Source organism: Chanodichthys erythropterus, chromosome 3, assembly GCF_024489055.1.
Source record: "Chanodichthys erythropterus isolate Z2021 chromosome 3, ASM2448905v1, whole genome shotgun sequence".
Taxonomy (NCBI): Eukaryota; Metazoa; Chordata; class Actinopteri; order Cypriniformes; family Xenocyprididae; genus Chanodichthys; species Chanodichthys erythropterus.
In genome coordinates, this window is record NC_090223.1 from 34125666 (window position 1) to 34153309 (window position 27644).

The 27644-nt window shown below is 37.3% G+C and overlaps 1 protein-coding gene across 3 annotated transcripts in view; it reads left to right on the top strand.

Annotated features, from left to right (window-relative positions):
* The window catches only part of cacna1ia (calcium voltage-gated channel subunit alpha1 Ia), a 117392-nt gene that overhangs the window by 10842 nt on the left and 78906 nt on the right, over positions 1-27644 (top strand). For all 3 annotated transcript variants that reach the window (XM_067381897.1, XM_067381898.1, XM_067381899.1), the window contains exons 3-6: positions 16957-17054; positions 20231-20390; positions 24117-24459; positions 25015-25107. In XM_067381897.1, the coding sequence (XP_067237998.1) occupies positions 16957-17054; positions 20231-20390; positions 24117-24459; positions 25015-25107 (694 nt within the window). The remainder of the gene's footprint in view (positions 1-16956; positions 17055-20230; positions 20391-24116; positions 24460-25014; positions 25108-27644) is intronic.

Below are 27644 nucleotides of genomic sequence, written 5' to 3' on the forward strand. Positions count from 1 at the left end.
GATTAGTTTTGACCACCAGTATGTCTTGGGTGGATATAAACAGATGGGGCAAAATAAAATCAGATCTGTGAATTAGAACTTGCAGACGATGTAAACAGATCCCTTGAACTGCTCAGACATATCTTGGGGCATTTTAGGGTTGCTCTGTTATGCTGTGTTCAGTTTCCCATTGCATCCAGACCTCAACTCTGAGGAAAGAATGTTAGGAGAGAGTTAGTCTCAGCCTCAGACGTCACACCCACAGACCGTTGGCTTAACGTCTGATGCATATGGTACACTTATCTGGAAACACTTCAAGAGTTTTGAAGTCATCATCTGGTTGGTTGAATTCTACAGGATGTCCAGGAGACGTGTGTGTTGCGTTCTTTAATGTTCTGCCTTGAAACAAATGATGTGACACCAAAACTGTTCTTGAAGAAGAAGAATGCCATCGTGTTTACAACTGTGATAATGACCAGGATCAACTAAACACAGGTTTTTCAAAAGTATGTGAAAAGTACGCAGCTCCATTGTTGCAGTAAACTTGCACAATGTTCTTGAATGAATAAATTATTAGATGCATGCCGGTCTGTTATTGTAGGGACATAGACTTTACATTTTCACGCCCCTAAACATGACTTGGAACCAAACGTTACATGTCAGTCAAATGTCCTCTTAGGCGGTCCTTGGCCAATGAAAGCTGTGATAGAGTCCAGACCTTCTGCTGTTAGTCTGAAGGTCTGGCTACGAGAGACTAGGAGAGAGTCAACTTCAGATTCACTTAGGCCATGTACACACTGCAAGTTTCAGGAGTGACAACCGCATTTAAGTGCAGGAGTGAATCCCCTAAATTATCATTACATGTGTGTACAGAACACAACTTACTCTCGAAAATGCGATGATTGACAGCTTGGAAACCATAGCGACGTTGTGGCGTCTCTTGTGTTTGGTATCCGTTATTGTGACCAAAGTAATATTGAAGTGACAAAACACTCGTTATTTTCAGCAATTGAACTAAACACACTAACACAGTCGACGGAGGCGTCGTGTTTTGTTTATGCTTGTATAGCCAGTTTCACACAGTGCGCGGCACTCTTTCTGTGTTGCCATGGTCACTCATTATAAGCGTTTTGGGCTTGTTGTTTATGCTTGTCTCATAAAGCAAATGGGTTTATAGAGTTATTAAAGTGAGCAGACATGAATCGTGATATTTTGGTCTTATTTTCAGCATAAAGCATTTGGATTTAATTCAGTATATTATGGGCTATTCTTGTTTGCTGATTTTTCTAGCAAGATCTGGCAACACAAATGAATCAAGGCCGTAGACCAGGGATGGGCAACTCCAGTCCTGGAGGGCCAGTGTCCTGCAGAGTTTATCTCCATCCCTGATAAAAACTCACTTGCCTATAGCTTTCTACTAATCCTGAAGACCTTGATTAGCTGGTTCAGGTGTGTTTGATTAGGGTTGGAGCTGCTGGGCAGCGGCCCTCCAGGACTGAAGTTGCCCATCCCTGCCATAGACTGTATAAAAAAAAAAAATGAAAAAGGTTTGTGCTTTCCTTGTGATTCGCCGCGCATTCACGAGAGACACGTTACACCGGTGCACATAAACGTCATTAACAACTAGTTGTTCAGTTCAGTTCTGTACTCACTGCATAGAATTTCTGTAAGTGCGGTTGTCACTACCTGTATTTTTCGGGAGTTAATATGGTTGTAGAATGTGGTTGTCACTCCCCGTATTGTACTGAACTGTGTGTGTACAGAACGTGATTAAGCACTAAAAGGTGAATTGACAACCGAATTTAGCTGCAGTGTGTACGTGGCCTTAGAGGCAGTGACAGTAAGAGAAATACTTGACTTTTACTGAGGAAATCTGGAAAACATGAAGAGATAAATGTAATGAAGTTGAATATTCCTTGACCATGATTACATGCATTTGTAAATTCAGATTACATGTGAACCTGATAAAGAAATAACCTGATTAAAATAATATTTTGGGATTCATTTTTTAATTACACATGTACAGACACATTCACCCATAGCATTAAACTGTTTGTCGTTTCACTTTTAAAATTCTAACAATCAAGACTGTGTGTAAAAGCAGACTAAGCTGCTTTCTCTCGCTTGAATAAGACACCTGCGCTTATTTGTCTTTCAGTTGTGACACTTCTGGGTGCAATCATACAGAAACATTCTCAAAGTAAGACCTAACAGTGAATTCATTTAAAAATGAAATCCAGATGGGACATTTAACTAACGTAAAGTAATTTGCACTTTTTGAATGGTGGAATTTAAAACGTGCCAGAGCTCAACAAGTATGAAATATCACCCACGAGCAAATACATCACCATTAGTGCACATTTTAATGAGGACCTGTGACTTCCAGACGACCAAGACATGTTTAACCAAGTAAAATCGAAATCTTTCAAAGTACCCCCGGAGGTACTCGCACACCTGGTTGGTAACACTGGATTAGAAGCCCTGTTACATAAAGTCCTCTCCTGTGTGTGTTTTCTGTGTGGTGGAATGTCTGTGTGTTTGTGTGATATTTTCTAGCCGACTCTTGGCTAATCCTTCTGTTGTGTTGTGGGTGAAGTCAGTGAGGCTATCTCTAACTACACACCCAGATTACATGCCTCTTTCTCCCCATTTTCCCTCCCTCTCTTTCTCTCTCACACACAGCCTCAGCTCAGATTGCCTCACTGCCTTTTTTAGTCACTATCTTTCTCTCTCTGTGTCTTTTTCTCTCATCCATCCCCACACCCACAGAAGAGTCATCATTTTTGCAGTCTCATTTCACATGATGCACACAACAGCACACACACACACATATACACCCCACACATTAACACTCTAGGAGACTGACGGTACATGAAAGTGAGGGAGATGAAGGCAGAGCAGGAAAAAGAGGCTGCAGCAAAGCAGTGAACAATTAGAGAGAGGCTGCCCGTCGGCAGGTAGCTAATTACTCTCACAGACACAAACTCTGATTGATGTGCACTAAAACAGCCGAGATCTCCCTCCCTCTCTCTCTCTCTTCGTCTCCCTTCTGAGCCTCTGTTCAGGATTTGCTTCTGTTTATTTATGTCTCTCCCCACAATACCTCACATATGTGGTGTCTTTTTTTTTTTTTTTTTTTTTCTTTGTCCCTCCTTCCATTGCTTTGGCACATTCCCTCACTGCTTGGCACAGCTTGGTTGATTTGTAATTCAATTATTCTGTTGAAGTTATACTAGACCCACCAGCTGAGATATAGTAATGACTTTATTAATTTTATTAAGTTAGTAAAGATTTTCTGTCTATACATTCATTTGTCCATCCGTCTGTCCATCATCTCTAATCCTGTGTAAAATGTACTTCTAATTTTTTGTATTTATGTTTAGTTTTTTTTTCTTTATCATATTTAGTTAAGCTTGTCCTGTTTTTGTTTAGTCAAGATTCAATCAACAAAATGTCTGGGCATTTTAGTCTAGTTTTAGTCATTGAAAACATAGTCACACTTTCGTCATGTTGCACAATAGTTAAACTGATAATAATTATTATTTAGCTCAAAATTGCAATCACAATGATTGTTTATTGTTTTATTGATGATTTGATAAATTTGTTTATACATTTCATCAGGATTATTGCACGTTCACCTATAAGCACAAATTAAGAGAGTGCCAACTTAAAAGCTTGGTTTATTTTACCTCATCAAGTGTACTGATTTATAGGTTATTTATCATATAACACACACTTAATTAAATAAGAAACTTCTCTTAAATTAAAACAGTAATTCCAATAATTCCAAATTACATTAATGTTTTTCTATTACAGTATTTCACAATTGCTAAAACACATTTCTTGAAACCATCACTCATTTTCTCAAAACATTAAACACAAATCCAATCTTCAAACTTATTTCACAAAACCTCTGACTCTTCTGGCTAAATCAAACACTTGCCTCAAAACCATTTGATCTGTGCTCAAAATCAAACAATGCTTTCAAAACATAAACACAGCCAGTCAATATATAAACACTCATCAGCATTCATTAGACACTACATCAAAAAATTGAGAACACAGCATCCAGAACATGAGGTTACAGAAAAAAAGTATTGTAACACACTAAACACATTTTGCCATTACATAAAATGTATAGAAATCACAAGTAACGTGAATTTATAGTATACTGCAAGTACAGTATTATATTCAATATTATATAGTATTGAATGTCTGCATATACAGTACTTGCATACTGCAAACATACAGCAGTCTAAATGCAAATGACTAAAAGGTCAAAGAAAACTCTAAATGAAAAGCATGATACACTCACACACACAAAAAAATCAAAGTTCAGAGTCAGTGAGAGATTAATTCTGCTTCAGCATCAGGTCTTCATGTTGGGTCCGGCCTAAATCAAGTCAAGTCACCTATATTTCAATTTCAATTTACTACACAGATACTAGTATAGTATAGTATAGTATAGTATAGTATAGTATAGTATAGTATAGTATAGTATAGTATAGTATAGTCTAGTATAGTATAGTATAGTATAGTATAGTATAGTTTAGTCAAAGCAGCTTTGCAGTGATAACGGGTACATGATGATCAGTAATGCAAAGAGGGTTCATTTTGGCTGTACAGCTCTAAAAGAAAATAGTGTCATTGTTCAGCTGAAGTCAGTTCAGTGTTGATTCACTTACATTGTAAAGACCATCAATAATTATGTAAATTACTGTAATTATTTTCCTCTATAAGGAAAGCAGTTCTGCAGAAAACAGTGATGTCATCATCTAGGCTAGCTTAGTTCAGTTCTCATCCAATAATGTCAGTACTGTCAGTTCAATAATATTGTTGAATATTATTGAATATTGTTGAGGACAATTTTCACATCACAGGCAATGTTGTCTCTTGCCAGGCAAAGGGAAAAACCTGTGCCGGATCCAGCCTTGACAGCCTTGTCTCCACACCCCTTGCTCTTTCTCCTCATCATCCTCTTACACATACTCTTCCTCCTCTACTTTTCAGATTGTTTCCATCTATTGTTGGTATCATCATTCAGCACCTGTGTCACCTGTGCACTCTGAACTGACCTATATTTTATACAGTTGATTTGATCACATCATTAGAAATAAGTGTTAATAATTCTGAGTCATTGTGTTTAAAGGATGACAACTGTGTTGTAGTTGTGTTTAACTTTTGCCACATGTATTTACCATTTTGCAAAACAGTGCAAAATCTGTTTTAGTGAGTAAGAATGTGTTTAGAGTTTTGCAAAAAGAGTGGATGAGATTTGCAAACATTGTCTTAACTACCTGAACTTGTTTAAGGTTTTGCCTACAAAGTGACTGATTCGACAAATGGGTTTAGGCCACTGAGCATTGGGTTCAGAGAATGGGGTTTAGTGTTTTAGCAATTGTGAAATACTGTAAAATAACAGCAACTTTGTATTGACACAGAGGTTGCTATAAGGTTTATTCTGCAAGCACAATTGCAAACAATATCGAGATCCATGTTTGGATTCACGTAGTACAGTTCATCACTGAGAATGTTTGATCGCAGATTTAGTCACAGCAAACAGTGCAGGCAGTTCTTGACAGAACACAGACTGTCTGAATGACACTTTCATTTAAGCAGAATATCTCAAATGGATATCGCTAAACTCCAGCTTACTTGTTTGTCAGGTTTTTCAGATCATTGGTGCTTCTTCCAAAGTTTAGAGAGAGCATGTGCGCATGATTGCCAGATGGTAAAGATTAAGTATGCTAAAACACCAGGCAGAAAATGTGTCCTTTTAACAGAAAATCGCTGATTGGGGGATTTAAACTCTTGACATATGGCAACCGCAATAATGAAGGCTCATAGTCGAGGCTTGTTCAGTATTCTGTAATATTTTGTCTCCCTTTTTTCGACAAAAAAGAGAGATTTTGGTAAAGTTTTTATTTTTCAATTACTGAACATTTTCAGTCAACGATATTGCATGTTGATGTAGTCACAGTTATCGTTTAATGACCTTGCTGACATTAGGTCATCCTGTTGTAGTCATGGGGGAAAAAGCTCATTGACAAAAAAATTTTTGGCATAGATTTTAACGAAATTAACACTAGTTAACATTTATTAGTTGTTTATACCCTGCAATGGGTTTTATTTAATGCAAACTATACAAAATATTAGCAATTTTGACTTTGGGTATGTGTGTCCATCTATACAGGAAGGGCTGCTTTATAAGAATGTTTGATGCCGAAAGTTTTAATCCCTCCAGGTGTAAAGGAAATTGATAAGCTCATCTCTCTCTATGGTTTATGTATGTGTGTCAATTAGCATATATCTGTGGTGGTTAATTTGTCCAAATGTAGTTTGTTCAGGTCTCTCTGTTGAAGATATCCTAGGCATCATGATGCCTTTGAGGGTCGGAAACTTTTGTCATTAAAGCGTGTTTGTGTAAATGGTGTTAATGTCAGTATGTTTGTAGAGGGGAGCGATCCTGCTCTCTGAGGTATTCTCACTCTATATGACATTTCAATCGCCAGTCTGACATTTCAACTGATTCTACAGTGCAGGAAAAAAAAGGAAAAAATCTCTGCTGATATTTTTGGATCATCCAACCTGGTCAGTCTGACTTCTGCCAGAATATTTGCCTTGAGTGCAAGTGTGTACTTGTGCCACTGAGCGGATGTGTGTGTATTCACCCAAAGCCTGCATTTATGCATCTAAATGGAGCTGCTTATTTCATTCGTAATCAGGAACACTGTGAAGAACTCTACTTAAAGTGCTACAATGTTGTCCGATTATACACCCTTTTCACTGGCTTCACTCTGAAACAAAATAACTCATCGTGTAGTGTTCTTCACTTAGCTGTCCAATCCCCTCTCTGATCCTCTATTCTAATCAGCTTCCTTTGCATGAATGAATAATGTATGTATGCTAATGAGAGGGCCAGCTGCTGTATGTGATTAGCAGGTGTTTATTGAGTGATGGACGGAGCACCTAAGGCTCTACTTCCCTCAGCAGGCCCGGGCGTGAATAAGTAAAGATGTTATGAAAATTCAAAATGAAAGAGGAGAAGAAATAATTTTTTCTGCTAGATGGCGATTGAATGAGATGTTCAGAATGAGTGGATGTCATCAAAGCTACCACTGTTATGGCATTATTGCTCCAAATAATGCCAATGGAACATTTTTTGTTTTTGTTTTTTGTTTAATGGGGTTATTGTATCTAGCATAGTATGCATATTAGTAGATATTGCCAAATAGATTGAGGTACTCAACCTGAACTTGTTTATTGTTCTGCATAAGTGGATGCCATTACTGTTACGGCAGTATCACTCCAAATAATGCAAGTGAAACATATTTTTTATGGGATTATGTATTTAGCATAGTATGTATGATAGTACACACATTTCCAAATAGCTTGAGGTACTCGGCCTGAACTTGTTTATGTTGATACACTTGCGGCTCATACTTAACATTGACATGCATTTTTTGAGTTTAGTGCCAGAGGCCGCACACACAGGATTCTGGATGGAGTGCAGTGGAGTGGAACAGAACATAGGGATCTTGAGACTCGTCTTTTTAAAAGTACTGCTTATATATTTACATTTATGCATTTGGCAGATGCTTTTATCAAAAGCAACTTACAGTGCATTCAAAGTATACATTTTTTTTATCCACGTGTGTTCTCTAGGAAGCAAATCCATGAACTTGGAGTTGCTAGTGCCGTTCCTTAACAGCTGAGAACCCACAAATACACAAATATTCAGTTTAATGTCAAACCTGGCCACACTTAATCACATACTGAAAGTCAGAGAAGCCTAAATTGTGTAAAAGCATTATAAAAGTGTTAAATTCCAGGTGCTTTAAATCTATATTACAGCGTTGTAGAAAAAAGAGTAATAATAGGGAGAAACTAACCTAATTTGATTATTAATTAGTTTTTGGTATATTAATTAGTTTTTACCATGAGACAGATTCATTTCATTAGTAGTATTATATATATATATATATATACAGTGGGGTGAAAAAGTGCTTGCCCCCTTCCTGATTTTTTTTTTTTTTTTTTTTTTTGTCACACTTTAATGTTTCAGATCATCAAACAAATTTAAATATTAATCATAGATAACACAAGTAAACACAACATACAGTTTTTAAATGAAGGTTTTTATTATGAAGGGAAAACTAAATCCAAAGCCACATGGCCCTGTGTGAAAAAGTGATTGCCCCCTAAACCTAATGACTGGTTGGGCCACCCTAAGCAGCAACAACTGCAATCAAGCATTTGCAATGAGTCTGTTACATCGCTGTGGAGGAATTTTGGCCCACTCATCTTTGCAGAATTGTTGTAATTCAGCCACATTGGAGGTTTTCCGAGAAAGAACCGCCTTTTTAAGGCCATGCTACAGCATCTCAATAGGATTGAGGTCAGGACTTTGACTAGGCCACTCCAAAGTCTTCATTTTGTTTTTCTTCAGCCATTCAGAAGTGGACTTGCTGGTGTTTTTGGATCATCATCCTGCTGCAGAACCCAAGTTCGCTTCAGCTTGAGATCACGAACAGATGGCCAGACATTGTCCTTCAGGATTTTTTGGTAGATAACAGAATTCAAGGTTCCATTTACCACAACAAGTCTTCCAGGTCCTGAAGCAGCAAAACAGCCCCAGACCATCACACTACCACCACCATATTTTACTGTTGGTATGATGTTCTTTTTTTCTGAAATGCTGTGTTACTTTTATGCCAAACGCAATGGCACACACACCTTCCAAAAAGTTCAACTTTTGTCTCGTCAGTCCACAGAGTATTTTCCCAAAAGTCTTGGGGATCATCAAGATGTTTTCTGGCAAAACTGAGACGAGTCTTTATGTTCTTTTTGCTCAGCAGCGGTTTTCGTCTTGGAACTCTGCCATGCAGGCCATTTTTGCCCATTCTCTTTCTTATGGTGGAGTCATGAACACTGGCCTTAACTGAGGCAAGTGAAGCCTGCAGTTCTTTGGATGTTGTTGTGGGGTCTTTTGTGACCTCTTGGATGAGTCGTCGCTGCTCTCGGGGGGTAATTTTGTCCGGCCGACCACTCCTGGGAAGGTTCACCACTGTTCCAGGTTTTTGCCATTTGTGGATAATGGCTCTCACTGTGGTTCCCTGGAGTCCCAAAGCTTTAGAAATGGCTTTATAAGCTTTTCCAGACTGATAGATCTCAATTACTTTCTTTGTCATTTGTTCCTTGATTAATATTTACATTTGTTTGATGATCTGAAACATTAAAGTCTGACAAACATGCAAAAAAAAAAAAAAATCAGGAAGGGGGCAAGCATATATATATATAATATACCCACCAGTTGAGAAGCACTGATTTTGCTGCTATCATGCTGTAAGACATTATGAAGATATCCTGAGAACTTTGGACAGTGATGGAGAGAGGTATGTTCAGAGAGAAAGGAAGATACTACAGGGAAAAAGAGAATGAAGGAGGCTGAGTAAAAGGAAAGGGATCAGCCATGTTGGTCTCAAGCTTTTCAATTATTCATGATAGACATGCAGGAAAGCAGAGAAATCTAGTGTGTAAGAGAGAGAGAGCAGGATGGAGAGAGAAAAAGAGTTTTTACATCAGTGTGTGCTGTGTGTATCTTAACATAGGCTCTGGCCAAAAATGCATTGCAGGCAGTACATGGAGGTAGGAAGGCATCAAGGCCTCTCTGAATCCAATGTTTGCATAACATCCACTTCTATTGAGATGAATGGAGAATAGAGAGGCAGAATAGAGCTATTCTTTGCTGCCTGTGATATCCCACAATCCTGTGTGTTGTCCAGTGCTTTGTAGAAATAAATCAGAAGCTGATGGAGTGGTTAAGTCGTAAATAGAAAAATATTTTTTTTTTTTAATGAATGCTTAAATTTCAAGTTAAGATTAGTTTTTTTTATGGAAAAATAACCATTGTAATCTTTAAATATTAAATAAATAATATAATATATTAAAATATTATTATCTTTAAAACTTTTGTTTCTCTAAAGCTCACTCAGATTTGTTTTTCTATATTTCATTAGACATGATGTTATGGTGTCTTAGAAGGTTTTCATGCTAGTTCTGTCTGTTTAGTCAAGCAGCTGCCTCAACAGTTCACACTTGTTGAGAGTTTTATTGTGAGGGTTTCCTCTTGTCAACATGTTTTAGAAAGAGATGGGTGATGGGTAGTTTAGTACTTGAGTATCTGGGATGTTGACCTAAAAATTTCAAGTTCATGGGCCGAACTGCAGGGTAGCCAAGAGCAAGGCACTTAAACTCAGGTTTCTCTAGGCTTGTTGTCCCTATCGTAGTTGTACTAGATCACTTCATAAAAATGTATGACCCAAAAATAACTGAAGTTTAGTCCTCTATTTGTGCATACAGTGAATACAAACAGGTCAAGGTCATTTGTCTCACATAGGGTTGGGAATCAAAAATTGATTCCAATGCTGGAATACTTAAGGTAAAGAATCGGATACTTGTTATAAAATTAAAATTTTAATTCCTCTTATCGATTCCTTTGTGTGCATTTTAATGTGACTTTAAACCATTTAATTGTTAGACCCAAACATTGTTTTCTGTGCTGTGTAAACATCCAAAACGATGTGTGCACAGAAATCCACCTCTCATACAATAGTGCGCAATAATGAACTGAGTTCTCCTCCATGTGTTTTTGCACTTGAACAGACAAATACACACTAAACTATGTCAAAATATCCTTGTAAACATAGTTGGTTGTGTCTTAAGGCGCACCGGCCTTGAGTATCTCATGGAGGAGCTCCGGGAGCATAAAAGGAGGAGCGACGACCGTGAAGGACGAGAGAGGACCAGGCCTGGACTTTATTTTATGTTTTATTATGTTTGTGTGGCCGGCAGACGTCCGCGAGGGTCTGCCAGCATTACTTTCGTTTTGTATTTATTTATTTTGGTATTATACTTTTGTTGAACGTTCGCCGGTTCCCGCCTCCCAAGTGATGCTCGTTATCACTTGCGTCACCGGCCTCGTGCCGTTCCCTCACGGCTCTCGCCCGCCCTGGTCGCCACAGAACGTAACAGTAAACATATGTTTAACAGTATATTGGATCTGTGCAGCTCTTAAAGGGTCATGAAACCCCCCTGTTTTAGCCTGGTCATTCACACCTCTGAGCTGGAAAAAGTCTGTAAAAATGGGCGTGTAAAGCGTCAAAAAGCAGAAGCGAAATCTTTAAGTTTCTAATGATACCCAACCCTAGTGTCACACAACATTATCACATCACTGAGCTTGAAACTGCAAAGCGTTAGTACAGAATTCATTCATAAACAGTTATTAACATCCCCCTTTACATGCATGTTTGTTTATTAAATATTTTGTAATAATGCAATCAGTTACCAATAAGTATTTTATACTCTCAAGTTTTCCACAATTTCAGTCATTTCTGCAAAATTCCACAGATTTTCTTACACAGTCAGTGCAGAAAATGTTTCGTGGCTAGTTTGACCCATCAGATCTGATTGGAGTGCTTTGTTGATTTTTCTTTTAAACTGTGTTCTATCTAGACACAATGTAACAAGCGACAAAATATTTTTGATTTCTGCAGTTTTGTGGTGGGTAGCTCCACCCACACTGAAAATCCATTGGACTAAAATCCTACTCCTCCTTTGATTATATGTATATATCAAACATGGATGAATAGAGATTAATTGTGGGTTTACAGCCTTTAATTTGAATACATTTGAAATGTTTTCTATTATGAAACAGACAGTTAAATAAAGGCTTTTTAATATTTTGACTTTGAAGTGAACAATTTCCACAAAAAGAGCCATAAAAGCATCTCATCCGGTGAGGCATTATGGAAGTCATGGAAAATACAGTATTCAGCTGCATTGTATTGGTGAGCACACAAAATCCAAGTGATGCTAATTGAGTGTGATTTTCTTGCATCACAGCTTTTTTACATTCACTGTGGACAAAAGAAAAACACTTGTCACTGGAATCTTGTCTCATGCATGCCTATGACATGTTGTATATGTTATATTTGTTATGAGAAATATTTTGCCTATTTTTATGAGAATTTGTATAATGTTATGAAACATTATGCCATGGAATTTATTATTGTTAAGGAGCATGTCACTGCCTGAGCCACACACATCCATGAGCCACACAAGCAGCCGCAGTGGTGCATGTGTGGCAGCGTCCCACTACTTTTCGACTGCTGACACCACTGTCAGTCAGACGGTAATTGACATAATGGGATTGTCAAGCTCTACAACAGCAATGCAGTCGATCATTCTTCTGTGGTAGTACTACGAAGGAACACAGTCCATGTCCTTTTTCCTCTTTCTCTCTCTCTCTCTCTCTCTCTCTCTCTCTCTCACTTTCTGGCCTGTTTCCAGCTCAGAATTACTAACTCTTTTCCCTTAAGCTGAGTCTTTTGGATAAATCCATGCCGCTGGGGTGATGAATATCCCATAAGCCCTTTGTACAACTTTTATTAACATCCAGTCTCATTGGTACAGTCATAATGATTGGTTACTTTTCTAATCAAGGCACAGCATGTCCGCACCTGCCTGTCGAAATGCATCGCTTGCAACCAGATGTTTAGTCTCCAAAGAATATTTTAATTAGCTCTTTGTTTCTACTTGCCGGTGGGTTGTAAACTGGACGCAAAAAAAAAAAAAAGTCTGGATATCACTTTGTTAATATAGTGAAAAATTAAACCAAATATTCAGTCTTTTTATACAACACGAATTCCGGAAAAGTTGGGACGTTTTTTAAATTTGAATAAAATGAAAACTTTCAAATCACATGAGCCAGATGTGTACACCTTAGATGTGAAAATAGCACCAAAGCAAATAAAAACTGTAATTAGTTGCTAGATGTTCTCTAGATGTGCTAAATCTTTTCAAAATTTCTTGCTTTTTCAGTCATTTGTTGCACCCGTCCCAACTATTTTGAGACCTGTAGCAGGCATCAAGTTTGAAATGAGTTTTGTTTCAGTTTGTGCATAAAATTGTAAAATTTCTTTTTAAACATTTGTTATGTTATCAATGTTCTATTGTGAATAAAATATTGGCTCATGTGATTTGAATGTCATTTAGTTTTCATTTTATTCAAATTTTAAAAAATGTCAAAAAAGTCAATCTCCAAATTCCTGATTTTATTGGATTTTTTTAGTGCATTGTTAGTGCCTTGTGGTGTTATTATTATTCTTTTTTAATAAAATCATTTATGTATAATATTAATATGCAAATTTATCATGGTCATTATTGTTGATTAAATAAAAGCTCATCAGTAATTTTGCTGATGTCATTAACACTTTTTCACCTATCCAGTGAAACAAAAACATCACATTTTGAACTGTCCAATAACACAACTACCTTTTTAAATCCACATTTTTGATTTTCCCCTTAAATCAGTGTGTAAATGGCATTTGCAGATTCCATATGGGCCCGCAGATTATTCCTGTTAAAGTAAACACTACTAAATGGTTTAATTGTGTGTATGTGAGAAGGGTTTTGGCAGTGAAGCGGCTCTGGAGAGCTGTGGAGTATTTCTCGCTGTGTGGTTATGTAGACATGTTGAATGTGTGACTCCCTATGCTGCTGCTATGAGATGCTGTCATTATATTCTCAGTGGCCGGTGTGACTCATTCGTCCTGTTCTGTGACTCAGCTCTCACCGCAGATGCCTCCCATTGAAAAACATTTCATGGAGATGGAGGTCAAAGTGAGGCTGACGAGATTGGTGACATCACTGAAGGTGTGACTGCTTTAGGATGGTCCTGACTGTATGTGTGTGTGTGCGTGTGTGTGTGTGTGTGTGTGTGTCTGCTGTTGGTAGCACAACAGCGTCTAGATTTGTTCACTGTGATGAACTATGCAGATTAAATGGGAGATCAACAGCAGATAATGTCAAATTCTGTCTGGGAAAAGAAACCCTCTGGCCTCTATTTTCAAACACACAGTCCCACAGAGCCGTTTGATGCAGAGAGCAGTCAGTAACTATTTCAAACAGAGCTGCTCGCACAGAGACGAGAGAGATTAACCCCCACCGCTTCAGTCCCTGACATAGTACACATGGTCCGATCAAGATGAACAGGGCTGTGCTTTGGGTTGGGTTGCATTAGAATGGCCTGTTGTCCTCCTGTGTGTGTGTGTGAGAGAGTCAGAGTGATGAATGGAGGTGTCTGTGGTGTGTAGGGCTGGTCTGAAACAGCTGTTTACCTACAGTTGATGTTATCTGGTGCTGAGGATGGAAGAAAGACCATATTCCTTTGGTTTGCTATTAAGCCACTGGAAAAAACAAAACATATGGGATGATACATAACTACTGTTCAAAGGTTTTGGGGTCAGTAAAATTGTTTTTTGTTTGTTTGTTTGTTTTGTCTTTTATTCTCGCCATGGCTGCATTTATTTGATCAATTAAAGGGATAGTTCACCCAAAAATGAAAATTATTCCATGATTTACTCACCCTCAAGCCATCCTAGGTGTATATCTTCTTTCAGACGAACACAGAGATATATTTAAAAATATCCTTAGTCCTCCAAGGTTTATAATATTAGTGAATGGTAGGCCAAATTCTGAAGACAGAAAAAATGCATCAATCCATAAAAAAATGAATCCATACGACTCCCGATGGTTAACAAATGCCTTTTGAAGCGAAGGGATGCATTTTTGTAAGAAAAATATCCATATTTAAAACTTTATATATTCAAACAACTAGCTTCCGGCGAAAGACCACACATAGAATGCGCAAGTTGACTTGTGCCAAATGAGTAATCCTCTGACGCGATGTATGACACATGATGCAGGAGAATCATAAGCGTATACGCCTCTCACGGTTCAAACAAATACGGCTGGGCAACAAACTCAAGCTCCTCTTCTCTTATATTGAAATTTCTCATTTTAAACTTCTAATTTGTGACTAGTGTTTTGTTTAGCTCTCTCCTATTCGCCTCCATGTGTGTCATTGCGCCATCACGTCAGGTCAAAGGTTGCTTTTCCGGCCCAAATTGACGTGCGCTGCATGTGTACAGTCGTCCCCTGGAAGCTCGTAATTTGAATTTATAAAGTTTTAAATATGGATATTTTTCTTACAAAAACGCATCCCTACACTTCAAAAGGCATTTGTTAACCTTAAATTTGTTAAGTCGTATGGACTGTTTTTTTTTTTTTTTTATGGATGGATGCATTTTTTTCTGTCTTCGGAATTTGGAATACCATTCACAACCGTTATAAACCTTGGATGACTGAAGATATTTTTAAATATATCTCGGGTTGTGTTCGTCTGAAAGAAGAAAGTCATATACACCTAGGATGGCTTGAGGGTGAATAAATCATTGGATAATTTTAATTTTTGGGTGAACTATCCTTTTAAAATTGAAAATAGCTGTTTTGCTGTTAAATATATTTTAAAATGTAAATTATTCCTGAGATGATGACAAAGCTGAACTACTACTATCATTACTCCAGTCACATGATCCTTCAGAAATCATTCTAATATGCTGACCTCAATAAACATTTCTTATTATTATCAGTGTTGAAAACAATTTTGTTGCTTAATACTTTTGTGGAAACAGTGAAACAAATTTTTCAGGATTATGAATAGAAAATTCAAAAGAACAGCATTTATTTGAAATAAAAATCCTTTGTTACATTATATTAGAAAACTTTTGTCATATTTGTTCAACTAAGGTGTCCTTGCTGAATAAAAGTATTCATTTCTTTCTTTCAAAAAAGAAAATCTTACTGGCCTTAAACGTTTATAAATGAAGTGTTTGGATTTATATGCAATATATAATAAAATAAATGTTATAACATAATGCATGAGAAATATTTGGTCACTAATAATCAAATGTTTGACATTGATCAATGTGAACTCTTCTGTACAGACCATCATATTATGTTTGCATCATTCTCAAATCATGAAGATTTTTCCACTCAAATTGTCACACTGTAAAAAGTAAAACGTTCTATCTACTCAATAAAATTGTGGCAACAGATTACAAGCAATATTATTAATTAAATTCAACAGATAAGAATTGAGTTAGAATGAATCAAATTAATTACTTAAAATACAACCATTTAAAATGTGTAAAATTAGCAAACATTACAAAAACCACAAACTGACATAAAAGGTCAAACTACCCAAATAAAAAAATTCTGATCATTATAATGATGACCAAATATTTTCAATAAAGTCAACATCAACATCTAAACCTGTTAATCCTTGTGTTTTTTTCTTTCCTTCAGTGATTCTACTTGTTATCATCAGGTGTCTTCAATGATGGCAATAAAAAATAAATAGTTCTTAATTTATCTTTGACGTCTGTCTATTCAGATATTTTTGTTTACATTTTACTCGTTTTAAATGGTTGACATTTAAGGAATTAATTTGATTAATTCTAACTCAGTTATATTTATTGAATTTAATAATATTGCTTGTAATCTGTTGCCAAAATTTTATGGAGTAGATAGAACGTATTACTTTTTACAGTGTATGCAGATGACAAATGTTTTATGAAAACAAACAAATAAATCATTAAAAAATTAAAAGTACATGTCTGACCAGTCTGCCCAACTTGGTATTTTTTCAGCAGGGCAATTAGAGAGAGGTTAGAAATAGACATATAAAAATAATTAGAATGTTTTTGTTAGAATGTTATATAATCATTTATATAATAATAAATGATTAACACAAAAATAAAGCGCTAGGAAAGTGTAGACTATGACCCCTTGTAAGTAATGAAAAGGGTGGCAGAAGCCAGTGTTGAAGTCGAGACCTACTGATTCAAGGCTGAGTCAAGACTAAGTCCAGATAAGGGTCTGGTTTCTCATTTTCTTGCTCTTGTCATGGGCTCGAGAATATGTTAGTCTTAGTCTTGACTCAAACTCGACCCTCTTCTGGTCTCTGTCTTGACTTGGTTTTTAATGAGATGGTCTCAACTACAACACTGGCAGAAACAAAACTCAGCTTGTTTACACTATGACAGTAATTTTCTGTATGTTTGTATTTCTCAGGATGGTGGAATACTCCCTTGATCTCCAGAACATCAACTTCTCCGCCATCAGAACAGTGCGTGTACTCAGACCTCTCAAAGCCATCAACAGAGTACCCAGTGAGTAAACAACACATACACTTTCCCCCAAAAATCAGTGATCTGCAAATCTCAGGTGTTACACATGCTCCGATTCAGTGTGTGTCAAATTTTTCTGGTTTTGTTAATGCCAAGCCTCAAAAGCACCCTCATGTGTCAGCTCCAACCCCTGTCCTATCAAAGCCACGGAAGCGTGCATTGTGTAGCTTTGTGTCTGGCATGCAGGTTTTCCAGAGCAGCAAAGCTGGAATGAATCAAAGAGGATTTCAGAGCTATTACTTCCCTGCCACCACCATTAGCAGAGCCAGATTAATCCCTCCTGTAATTGGGTAGAAAAACTGTTGTCCTTGAACAAATGCCATAATTCATATTCCTCTGCTTCACGTTCACACCCATCCCAAAAGTTGTGGCCTTTTTTTGAGCTTCCATAAGAAGCCCAGGATTTATCAATATTTCAGTGCCCATGGCCATGGTGTAGCGCATGAAATATAAATGCTAACTGAATTAGCTAGCATTTGATTTTTCTGCTCGAAGTCTTGATGAAGAGATAGCGAGTGTTCAAGGGGAGGGTTTTGGAAAATGTTTGTAGAATGTAGGTCTTTGTGTGTCTTGGAATAAAAACAGATTTTGACGCACACAAACACAATGCATAAACACTGTTACACACTCTCCCTCGTGCATGTTGGCATGCAAAATCGAATTAACATTCAAACATCCACTGATCTGTGCATATAGCATGTCAAATTGTAGGAAGGTTTTATGCATGGCTTTGTAAAGAGATAGTTGAAAATTAAAATTCAGTCATCATTGACTCATCCTCAAGTCATTCCAAACATGTATTTTCTTGCCTTTTGTGTGAATCTGAAAATGGATATACAAAAAAATGTTAGCAAAATAATTTTTCGAAAAAGAGCAGTCCGGACATTTGGCATGATTACCGAAAACCTGAAAATTTCAGGGAATTGTAAAAATCCAATGCCTTGAAAAGTAATGGAAATTTCTAAAAATGATTATACACTAAGGCCAGTAAGATTTTTTTTTAAATACCTTTATTCAGGCAAGGATGCATTAAATTGATCAGTAAAGACATTTAAAGATTCCTATTTCAAATAAATGCTGTTATTTTGAACTTTCTAAATTCTTTTCAGGTAAATACAAATGACTAGAAAAGTAATTGAAATGTATTGGTCCAAAAGTCTGGGAACCCTGATAAATGATCTTATTGGAAGGCTTTCCATGTTTTTTTTTTTTGTTTTTTGTTTTTTTGTTTTTTGTTTTTTCAATGGTCAAATTATGTAAATTATGGTCGAATTTTCATATTTAGGGTATTCTCTCTTTAAAGGTATAGTTCACCCAAAAAAAGAAAATTCTGTCATTAGTTACTCACCCTCTTGTTGAACACAAATGAAGTTTTTTTTTTGTTTGTTTGTTTTTTTATTAAATCAGCGATTTCTGTCCCTCCATCAGCTATGCAACTACCACTTTGGTACTTAAAAAAGTTCATAAAATGATTGTAAAAATAATCTATATCAAGTGAGTGGTTTAGTCCAAATCTTCTGTAGAGACTGATCACTTTATATGATGAACAAATTTAATTTAGGCTTTTATTCACATACAAACATTAATCTCATCATTTAGGATAGACAGAAGCTCAAGCATGCTTGCTTGACGTATGAGAATCAACGAGATTCTTTCTGTTGTGTTACACAGCCAGTTTGGACCAGCAAGGACCAGTTTGTTCTCGCTGTATGTACACATTATAATCCTCATCATCAAGGTGAAAATAACATTTTAAAACATTCTAGAGTATTCTTGAAAATGAATTAGTGAAATACCTGGTTTGGTAAAGTGATCAGACCCTTAGAGTATACCTTTATAAACTTGCTCAGGTGCAACCAATCAACTTCCAAATCAAACACCAGGCCAATTGCCCCACCTGACATCAATTGTAGTGGTTTTTAATTACTTGAGAATAAAACCAGCTGTTTCTTGAAGATTCCACTGTTAGTAGTGTATGGTACTGCAAAGAATTCACATGGGAAAATGCTTTCAAATGGCCTCTGAGATAAATTTGTAGAAAGGCCCAAGTTAGAATAAGGCTACAAAAAACATTTCGAAGGCTTTAGCTATGCCTATAGTACTGTTCAGAGCATCAAGAAGTGGAAAGCATGTGGCACCACCAATACATTTTCTAGCTCAGGCTGTCCATCCAAACTGGATGATTGAGTCAGGAGGACACTGATCAGAGAAGCTACCAAGAGGCCAAAGTCAACTTTGAAGGACTTACAAGGTTTTATGGCTGGGACTGGTCAGACTGTGCATGGGACAACTGATTAGTTTTACAATATCTTTATGAACTTTTTGAAGCATCATAGTGGTAGTTGTGTAGCTGTCAATTGATAAACAGAAATCACTAATTTTATTAAAAATATCTTCATTTATGTTCCAAAGATGAACAAAAGTTTTACGGATTTGGAACAACACAAGGGCCACAAGTTTTAATTCATCCTGTTCTCTTCTGATGATGTTGGTGTTGTTTTTTAACTGTGATTGCCTTTTCTGTAAGCGACCAAAGACACAATTCTGCTTTTTAATTTCAGATGTCCAAATATTCATAGCACTTGTCACTTCACCTGTCCACGTTCAGATTTATAACATTTTTGTGCTTCCACACACCACACAGTGTGTTAATATGGTCCATCAGCATTGGGTTAGTCCCCTGTTGTGTTTTTCCCCGATCCCACACACTGCGGTAATCACATGCTGCTGTTCTCCAATCAGAATGGGCACACACCCTTCATTCAATCCCAGCAGTGCTTCACTAACACACATGAACACACCCTCACTCACACAAATGAGCCCACTGTTGCAGAAGTAAACACACAAAGTTTTATGACGACAAACTCTCAAGAGTCACAACTGGGTGGACGGTCATATTAACAAATTGTTATATGCAAATAAAATGAAGTGCAAATGACTTGATGTGCTAAAAATAACCTGAGAATGGCAACATTATTAACTTCTGCAATGTGACAAATTTATGTGTAATCAGTGAAAAATACATTGATTTTGACATTTCTGCTCAGTAGTATTAGTATTGTGTCAGAGGCAGGATATGAAAATAAACTTTCTAGAATAATGAATATCTCAGAGTAATTATTCTTTCATATCATAATCATTTTTCTGTGTTTGTATAGGTATGCGTATCCTGGTGAACCTGCTGCTGGACACTCTACCCATGCTGGGAAATGTGCTTCTGCTATGTTTCTTTGTCTTCTTCATTTTTGGCATCATTGGCGTGCAGCTGTGGGCTGGACTATTAAGAAATCGCTGTTACCCAGAGGAGAACTTCACCCTGTGAGTACCAAAAGAGGAGAGCTGGTGGGCTTAAGGGAGTGAGAGAAAGAGAGAGGACTGAATGTACAGTTTCAGTGGTGATTTAATTGCGAAAATAGGCAGAGAATCCATACTTTGGGTTTATTTGGATGACAGTTTAGGTTTACAAGGATAAAGAGATTGAATTTAGGAGGCCGGATCTTCCAAAAGATGCATTTCAGAGTGTTTAATCACTCCATCATTGGATTGGACTTGTATTTCAAATGTCCTTTCCCTCTAAGAAGAGATACTTGATGTAATCAATGGATATTTTGGGATCACATGGACATTTGGTACCAATAAACAAATTATTCATTCAGTTCCATGTTATCCTTGTCATATATTCTCTATTTAAAAAAAATAAATAAATAAAGTTTTTAAGATGTCTTCTTTTCACTCATCTTCTCACTTGTATCTTTGTTTTTAATCTCTCCTCTCATCTTCTTGTTTTTACTGTCTACCTGCCACTAAAAATGCAAATGTGGTTCCACCCAGTCGATGGCTCCAGTTGATTAAAACTCAGATTGGCGTCCATATTCATGAGTGGGTGTCTGCCTGAGGTTACCGTGCCAACCGTGGTCTGCCTGCCTCTTACTGCTGTATGATTGGATTTGAAAGGACTCACGGTGCATGGCAGTGTGTGAGACACCCTGTGCGTTTGTTTGTACGCATTTGTGTGGGATAAAGAAGCGCATGTCTGGGTTTAACGTCAGCTGAGGTCTGATTGTCGTTTATTGTCTTGCAGCAAGTATATTTATGGGCTGGCACTACAGTCAGAGGATGATGAAGTGTTTTGAAAGGAGAGTCTATCATAGTCTCTTGAGAGAACGCCTGATTTTCTTCTGCTTTGTACATTCTCTTACAGTCTTTTTAAAATGTACACTCTCTTTCCCTTTTAGTTGGGGAAGAATTTCTTAAATGAAAATGCTTTTATTGGGTTTGAAAGAGCAAATACTACACTGTTTTAGTTTAATGCATTACAAGGAATGTCTTTATATAAGACATTTCTTTAGCTTTTGCAGACGTTTACTGCAAATGTTAGTCAGAACTTGTATTTTTATTTGGCTGCAAATGTTACATACACAACCGAAATGTAACCGATTATTGAAACTTACGTACCATAATTTATTACTTTATTATTACTTTATAAGTATATTAAAGAAACATCTACTATGGTACTATAAGCATCGTCAGCCATTTAGCTAACTTTAGCTGTTTTGTTAACTGTATAGCCATTTAGCCATCTTTTTACCACATTTCCTCTCAGCAAACCCGAAGAAAAGGCAGTTGCAGGCATTTGCTAGCAAAGTAGTTTGTAAGAATGCTTTGTCACCTTGCTTTACACCTTCATTTATTACATTTTATTGCATTTCAGTTACTAGTTTGTGCCAATTTCCCCTCAGAAGTGACACTTTTGTTCTCTCAAGCACAAAATAAGCTGTTTTCATGATATTCACGAGTTTTAATGTAAATCTTAAAATATTGCATTGAAAATGATAGATTGAAACCCCAAAATGTGCATCAAAATGTATATGCTTGCTTAAGGTGGATACGTTATGTATTCATTGATATTTTTTGTTTGTTTGTTTTTTCCCCCCTTGATATCCTGATTTTTTTTTTTTTTTTTGGCACCTATTTCAGTTACATCTGTCATGTAGTTGCTGATTAAAAAAAGCACCTTTAAAATCATTATGAAATGGTGGTAGGGACAGAGTGTAATGTTTAATTTAAAAAAACAAAAACAAAACAATTTAATGCAGGAACTTGGTTCTATTCATTGGTTATTAATTGATTTTGACATGGGTGTTGAACTCAAAAATTAATTGTGAGCTTGTGTTTGATTGTGGTGGGGTGATGGAGAAGTCCAACACGTGTCACTAGAAGGAAGTGTCATTTGCTTCAGGAAGATTTTGTTGATTAAAAATGAATAGATAAAAAATAAAACATGCATGGATGAATCGTTACATGCATTTAGAAAAGAGAGTCATTTTTAATTTCATGCCGACTTTAAGACAATCAACCAAAAATACAATTTAGATTGCTGAAGTTGAACCTTTGAATGATTCATATTAAAGAAATCCCTTTAAAAAGTCAACCCTCAAAGTCAAACCGATCTCCGGGGCTCATTTTATACTACATTCCTTAACACCCACCCACCTGCGATGGCCCACAAACAGCTTGTCAGTCATTGGTCAATTATCTCCATGTGCGAGAGCAGTCTCATTGGCAGTAGAATGGCATTTTGTGCCACAGTGGGGTGTTATTGGAGTGCCACGCTGGGCTGTGCGTCTTAGTGAGCTGCCACGCTGTGCCCGAGCCCTGGCACTGGCACAAACATCATTCAAACGCCAGCACTCCTTGCAGAGCCCTGACAGACCTACTGAATCTCTGTCTCTATGTCTTTCTCTTCCAGCCCCCCTTGTGTCGCCATACTGCTGAGCTCTTTATGGAAAGTGGTGGCACATATTCTGGCTTGACTGAATATTCTTGGCTGTTGTGTTGAAAATTCAAAATGACGTTTATAGGAGAGATCTCAGTGTGTGCCACACAAAGCCCACAGGGGAATTCATACATCTGTATGATGGTTTGATGCATTGGCTCAATTTGCCATATCACAGGCATTGATTAGTTTTCCAAGTTGGAAATGTGCACACGCATACCCTCACACGAGTGTCACCACGGTGGTCTACCTAGACAAATTGCTTTTTCTGGTGTAGCCTAATATACCATTGCTCATTACTGGTATCGAATGGTTCAGATCTTTTGGCTGCCATGTTGTTGAAGGGCAAAAGAAAAATGTCCTCCACAACTGCAGAAATATTTGGCCTTTATCGAGCTGCGAGTCTGTGGAGGAGTCCTCCGTCCAAATGGGGAGAATTACACCCTGGGGATGATGAACCAATCCTTTCTTGGCATCCAATACCTCCAACATGGCTGTCATGGGAGCTTTGTGTATGTGTGTGCGTATGCATTTAGATTAACTGTCTAGACCGCAAAGCAATAGAGTCATTGATTGATCAGTGTGACTGTGGCTTGCATGTGCTATGTTTATGTGCTGTGTGGAAAAAATGGCATTGCATGTAGCTGCATATACATGGATATGTGTGAGAGAAAGAGGCTAAAAAGGAGAGAGAGAGTGGGAAAGGGGGGGGAAATTGTCATTGTGACCCTGTTATATGAATGAGAGGGTGAGTGGCTGATGGAAACAGCTATTTCTGGGCAGTAAAACACTGTGATTAAGGGGCAGACTGCCCTCAATGGGTCACTCCCAGAGAAATGGGCTTCACACATATGTACACACACACTACACAAGCTCAGTTGCTCTGTTATAGAGTGAGTCCATACTGAATACTTCTCAGATCTCTTCAGGTCTACGTAGAGAACTTTCGGCTATCCTGCAAAAACAGACTATAATTTTTAATAGGCCAACAAGTGGCAACTTACCAGATGGGATTTATAGATGCTAGGGGTGTAACAATATATTGTGTTTAAATTAGTTTTTCTCCCCCTTGATTTAAGCACAAACATCACAAAATTTTGTTAGAAAATAATAAAAAAGTAAGAAAAATAAAAAAATAAAAAAATGTGTGATCTGTCTATCTATGTATACTGTATACAATACAGTATATATCTGTCTGTCTTCATTTTGTACAGTTTTTCACTCTGTATTTTTCAAAACCTTGACTTCTCCTCTCGTCTTGTCCTCAGCACATCTGGCATCACCCTCCCCACCCCATATTATCAGCCTGAGGAGGATGACGAGCGGCCCTTCATCTGCTCTCTGGCTCAGGATAACGGCATCATGTCCTGCAGAGATGTGCCCGCTCGGAGAGAGGGCGGACGGGAGTGCTGTCTAGATAAAGATGACGCGCTGCACCGTCAGGCTCTGGGTCTGAGTGCAGAGCCATTGGTCAATGGCAGTGCCTCTGCAATGGGGCTCTGTGTGAACTGGAACCAGTACTACACCCGTTGTCATACAGGACACACCAACCCACATAAAGGAGCGATAAATTTTGACAACATAGGTTACGCATGGATTGTCATTTTTCAGGTATGAGACTGAGCCAAGTGCCTTTTGTTTAAATTATACATCTTATTCAGTCTGTTTTGGGTGATCCAATCATAAATCAACAGTGCCAAATATAGGTGTAAATGCGATCCAACACATTGTTTTTTTATCCAGTCATGTTCGGATGAAGTCAGAACTGCATGTGACCACAATTGATGTGTAGTGTGTTGCAAATGCTAATCCATTCTGATACGTTTTGGACAACAGTGAATGGCCGCCTACACACCTGTTCTAAAAAAAGGTTTAAGGAAATTAACTCTTTTTTGCATTTCATGAGAATTGAGCATAAGATATTATGTGTGATTAAGACAAATCTAACAAAAGTGAGGTTTTTACACTCTTAACACTTCTAACTCTTAAATGCATATGCATTTTATATGTAAATTCTTCCCTTGAAATCTGATCACAAATAGTAGACCCATCTTACTTCCTCGCGAACAGCAGTTTTTCTCAACTAACGACTTGTGATGGATCATCTGGGACTAATCTTACCAGGTGTGTAAAGAGCCTGAATGTGATCTGATCTGGTTTGTGCAGGTGATCACACTAGAGGGTTGGGTGGAGATCATGTACTACGTCATGGACGCTCATTCCTTCTACAACTTCATCTACTTCATATTCCTCATCATCGTAAGTTTTTATATGTTGGCATGCATGTCTTTAGAAATGATGCATGTGTCCTTATTATTGAGAACTTGTAGTCTGTGGATTTATATGGCATATGTAGTGGGAGGACCTGAAGTTACAGTAGGTGACCTTTAACAGGGCCAGAGATTGAACTGGATGTTTGGTCTCACTTGTAAGAACAAAAAGGTCATGTCTCTCCCCTGGACACAAAAATCACAACACTGAAGCTTTTAGCACAAAGTCTACTAATTAGAGATGCACTGAGATTAATATTCTGGCCGATACAGATAAGAGAGTGATTATTTTAAAGTTATGGTTGTTAACCTAGAAATGGCTGATATTAAAATTCTATACTAATTTGTCTTAACAAATAAAACATTAAAATACTACATTCAACCATTTTAAAAGTAAAATTAGGCATCACAACATTATTATATACAGTATCTAAAATGGATATTAATTTTGAGATGTGAAAGAATTGAAAAAATCTAATATCAGCCAATAACCACTATGGCACCAATATATTGTGCATCCCTACTGCTAATTATTTACTTTTTGTTTCTTGCAAAACAATCATCTTGTAAAAAATTGAGACTCATATTTAGTGTTTAGAGTGCCATGTATAAGCTCAAAGTTAATACAGTAGTTTAAATGCAAGGCCACGTAACAGCTAATAGATGTTTAAGGACGATAACTGTTTGGTTAGTCCTGCCATATGGTGCATTGCAGCTGAAGTTTAAAATCTTGGAAAAACATCACTACTGTCATTCCTCAGAGATACATCTGCACCCAGCTTTTATTGACAGACTGAACTTAACTGAATTTGCAGGACTCCCATTGATGGCCTGAAGTTTTCAAAGATGCAGATATTAGCTAAACAGCACATTTAGGAGTCAACGGAGCTGCAGAGATCAATTAGGCAATGAACAACATAGTGTAGAATCAATAGCTGGACACTATAAAATGAATTTATCTTTGCTTCAGCTGCATGTTTAACAATGCCTTGTTGGAGCCAGCTTTCGTACCGCGGCGGCCCTCTTCATTGAATGGTAGGAACAGCAGTGATCGAGACGGCCCTGCAGTGAGATGTGCTTCGGATAATGTCTCCTCACAAGATTAAAGTAGAGGGAGAGCGGAAAGAAATGCCCTGAGGATGAGGAGGAAAAGGATCTGAGGCTGAAAGCCAGCAGGAGACTAAAGGAATAAAAGAGGAAGGGAATGGATTTAGGAATGAGATGTGCAGGTCAGATAGTGGAGAGGCCTCTGATATTTGTTGTAGCTATCTTACCTTCCCAGTTTCCTGCATTGAAACGCGTGTTAAACAACTGATGGCACTGCTGGAGATTCCGAAATCCATTTTAGCCCAACAAATGGCAAGTATAGGGAAATGTGGGTGTTTGTCTGTAGCTAATGACAGGGCCTAATCCTGTGTAGGTCAGCGGAGTGAAAGCATTAGCAGTTAATTAGAGCCCATCAGACTAGCGGACCCCTGCCGCCATCACGGCAGTCTCACACTTCCTGACAGAGACCCTGCCACCCCGACACATGCAGCCTGCGAAGCTGTCATGTGATCGTTCCCAGCATGCACCAGGAATGTGGAATGTGAGTGAAGTATAAAGAGACTGAGCAGAGTAGTCATTATTAGTCTTTTGCTGCCTAAAAATGTGACCATACTGTAGGTCCATAGGTGCAACCCAGTTGACTGTGCTTTGTACTCGCCCTAGTTCTTGCACAGTATCCAAAGTTTAACTGTGCTAAAACTGTGGATACTGTTGTAAAGGTATACATGTTGTAGAAAAACTAAGCTACACAAGCTACACAAGGCATATATAAAAATAAAAAGTTTTTATGCTTATAAACACATGCAAATAACATTCAAGGCCACTAAGGGTCATTTTATATTTTATTTACAGAGTTCTGCTGGAGTCCTAAAACTCGTTCATTGGGATTTTTGAATGTTTTTTTTTTTTTTTTTTCAATTTTTGGTTAAATGCCTAAAATAAGGTCTGTGGTTAACACAAGCTCAATGTATTTTCATGTTTTATTCTGTTCTATTTTATTCCCTTTCATGATTTTTTTAAAAGCTTTTACAGTTACTGCAGTAGTGAGAAAAAGGCAGTAGTGTTGGGTACATTAAACATCACACAGAACAGGAAAACTGATATATAACTCATCTTGTTGGAAAAAAAAAAAAAAACAACAACATATAAACCATATAAAACTTCATAATCTAACCATATAAAACTAAATAATCATAAACTACCCACTAGAAAAAACAAACAAACAGATGAACAAAAACAACAGAAGAACTGTGCAGAAAACGTAACGGCAGGCTGAGAAACAAAGCATACCCCACACTTAAAATTAGCAATACTTTTGGTTACACTTTATTTTAAGGTGACATAGATACATTGCATTTACTCAAATAAGTACTTTGTAATATTAATTAACTACATGTACTTACTGTAGAGTTATGATTAGGGATAGGGATTGGTTTAGGTTTAGTTACTTGTAATTATGCATCATTTACTGTTCTTTAC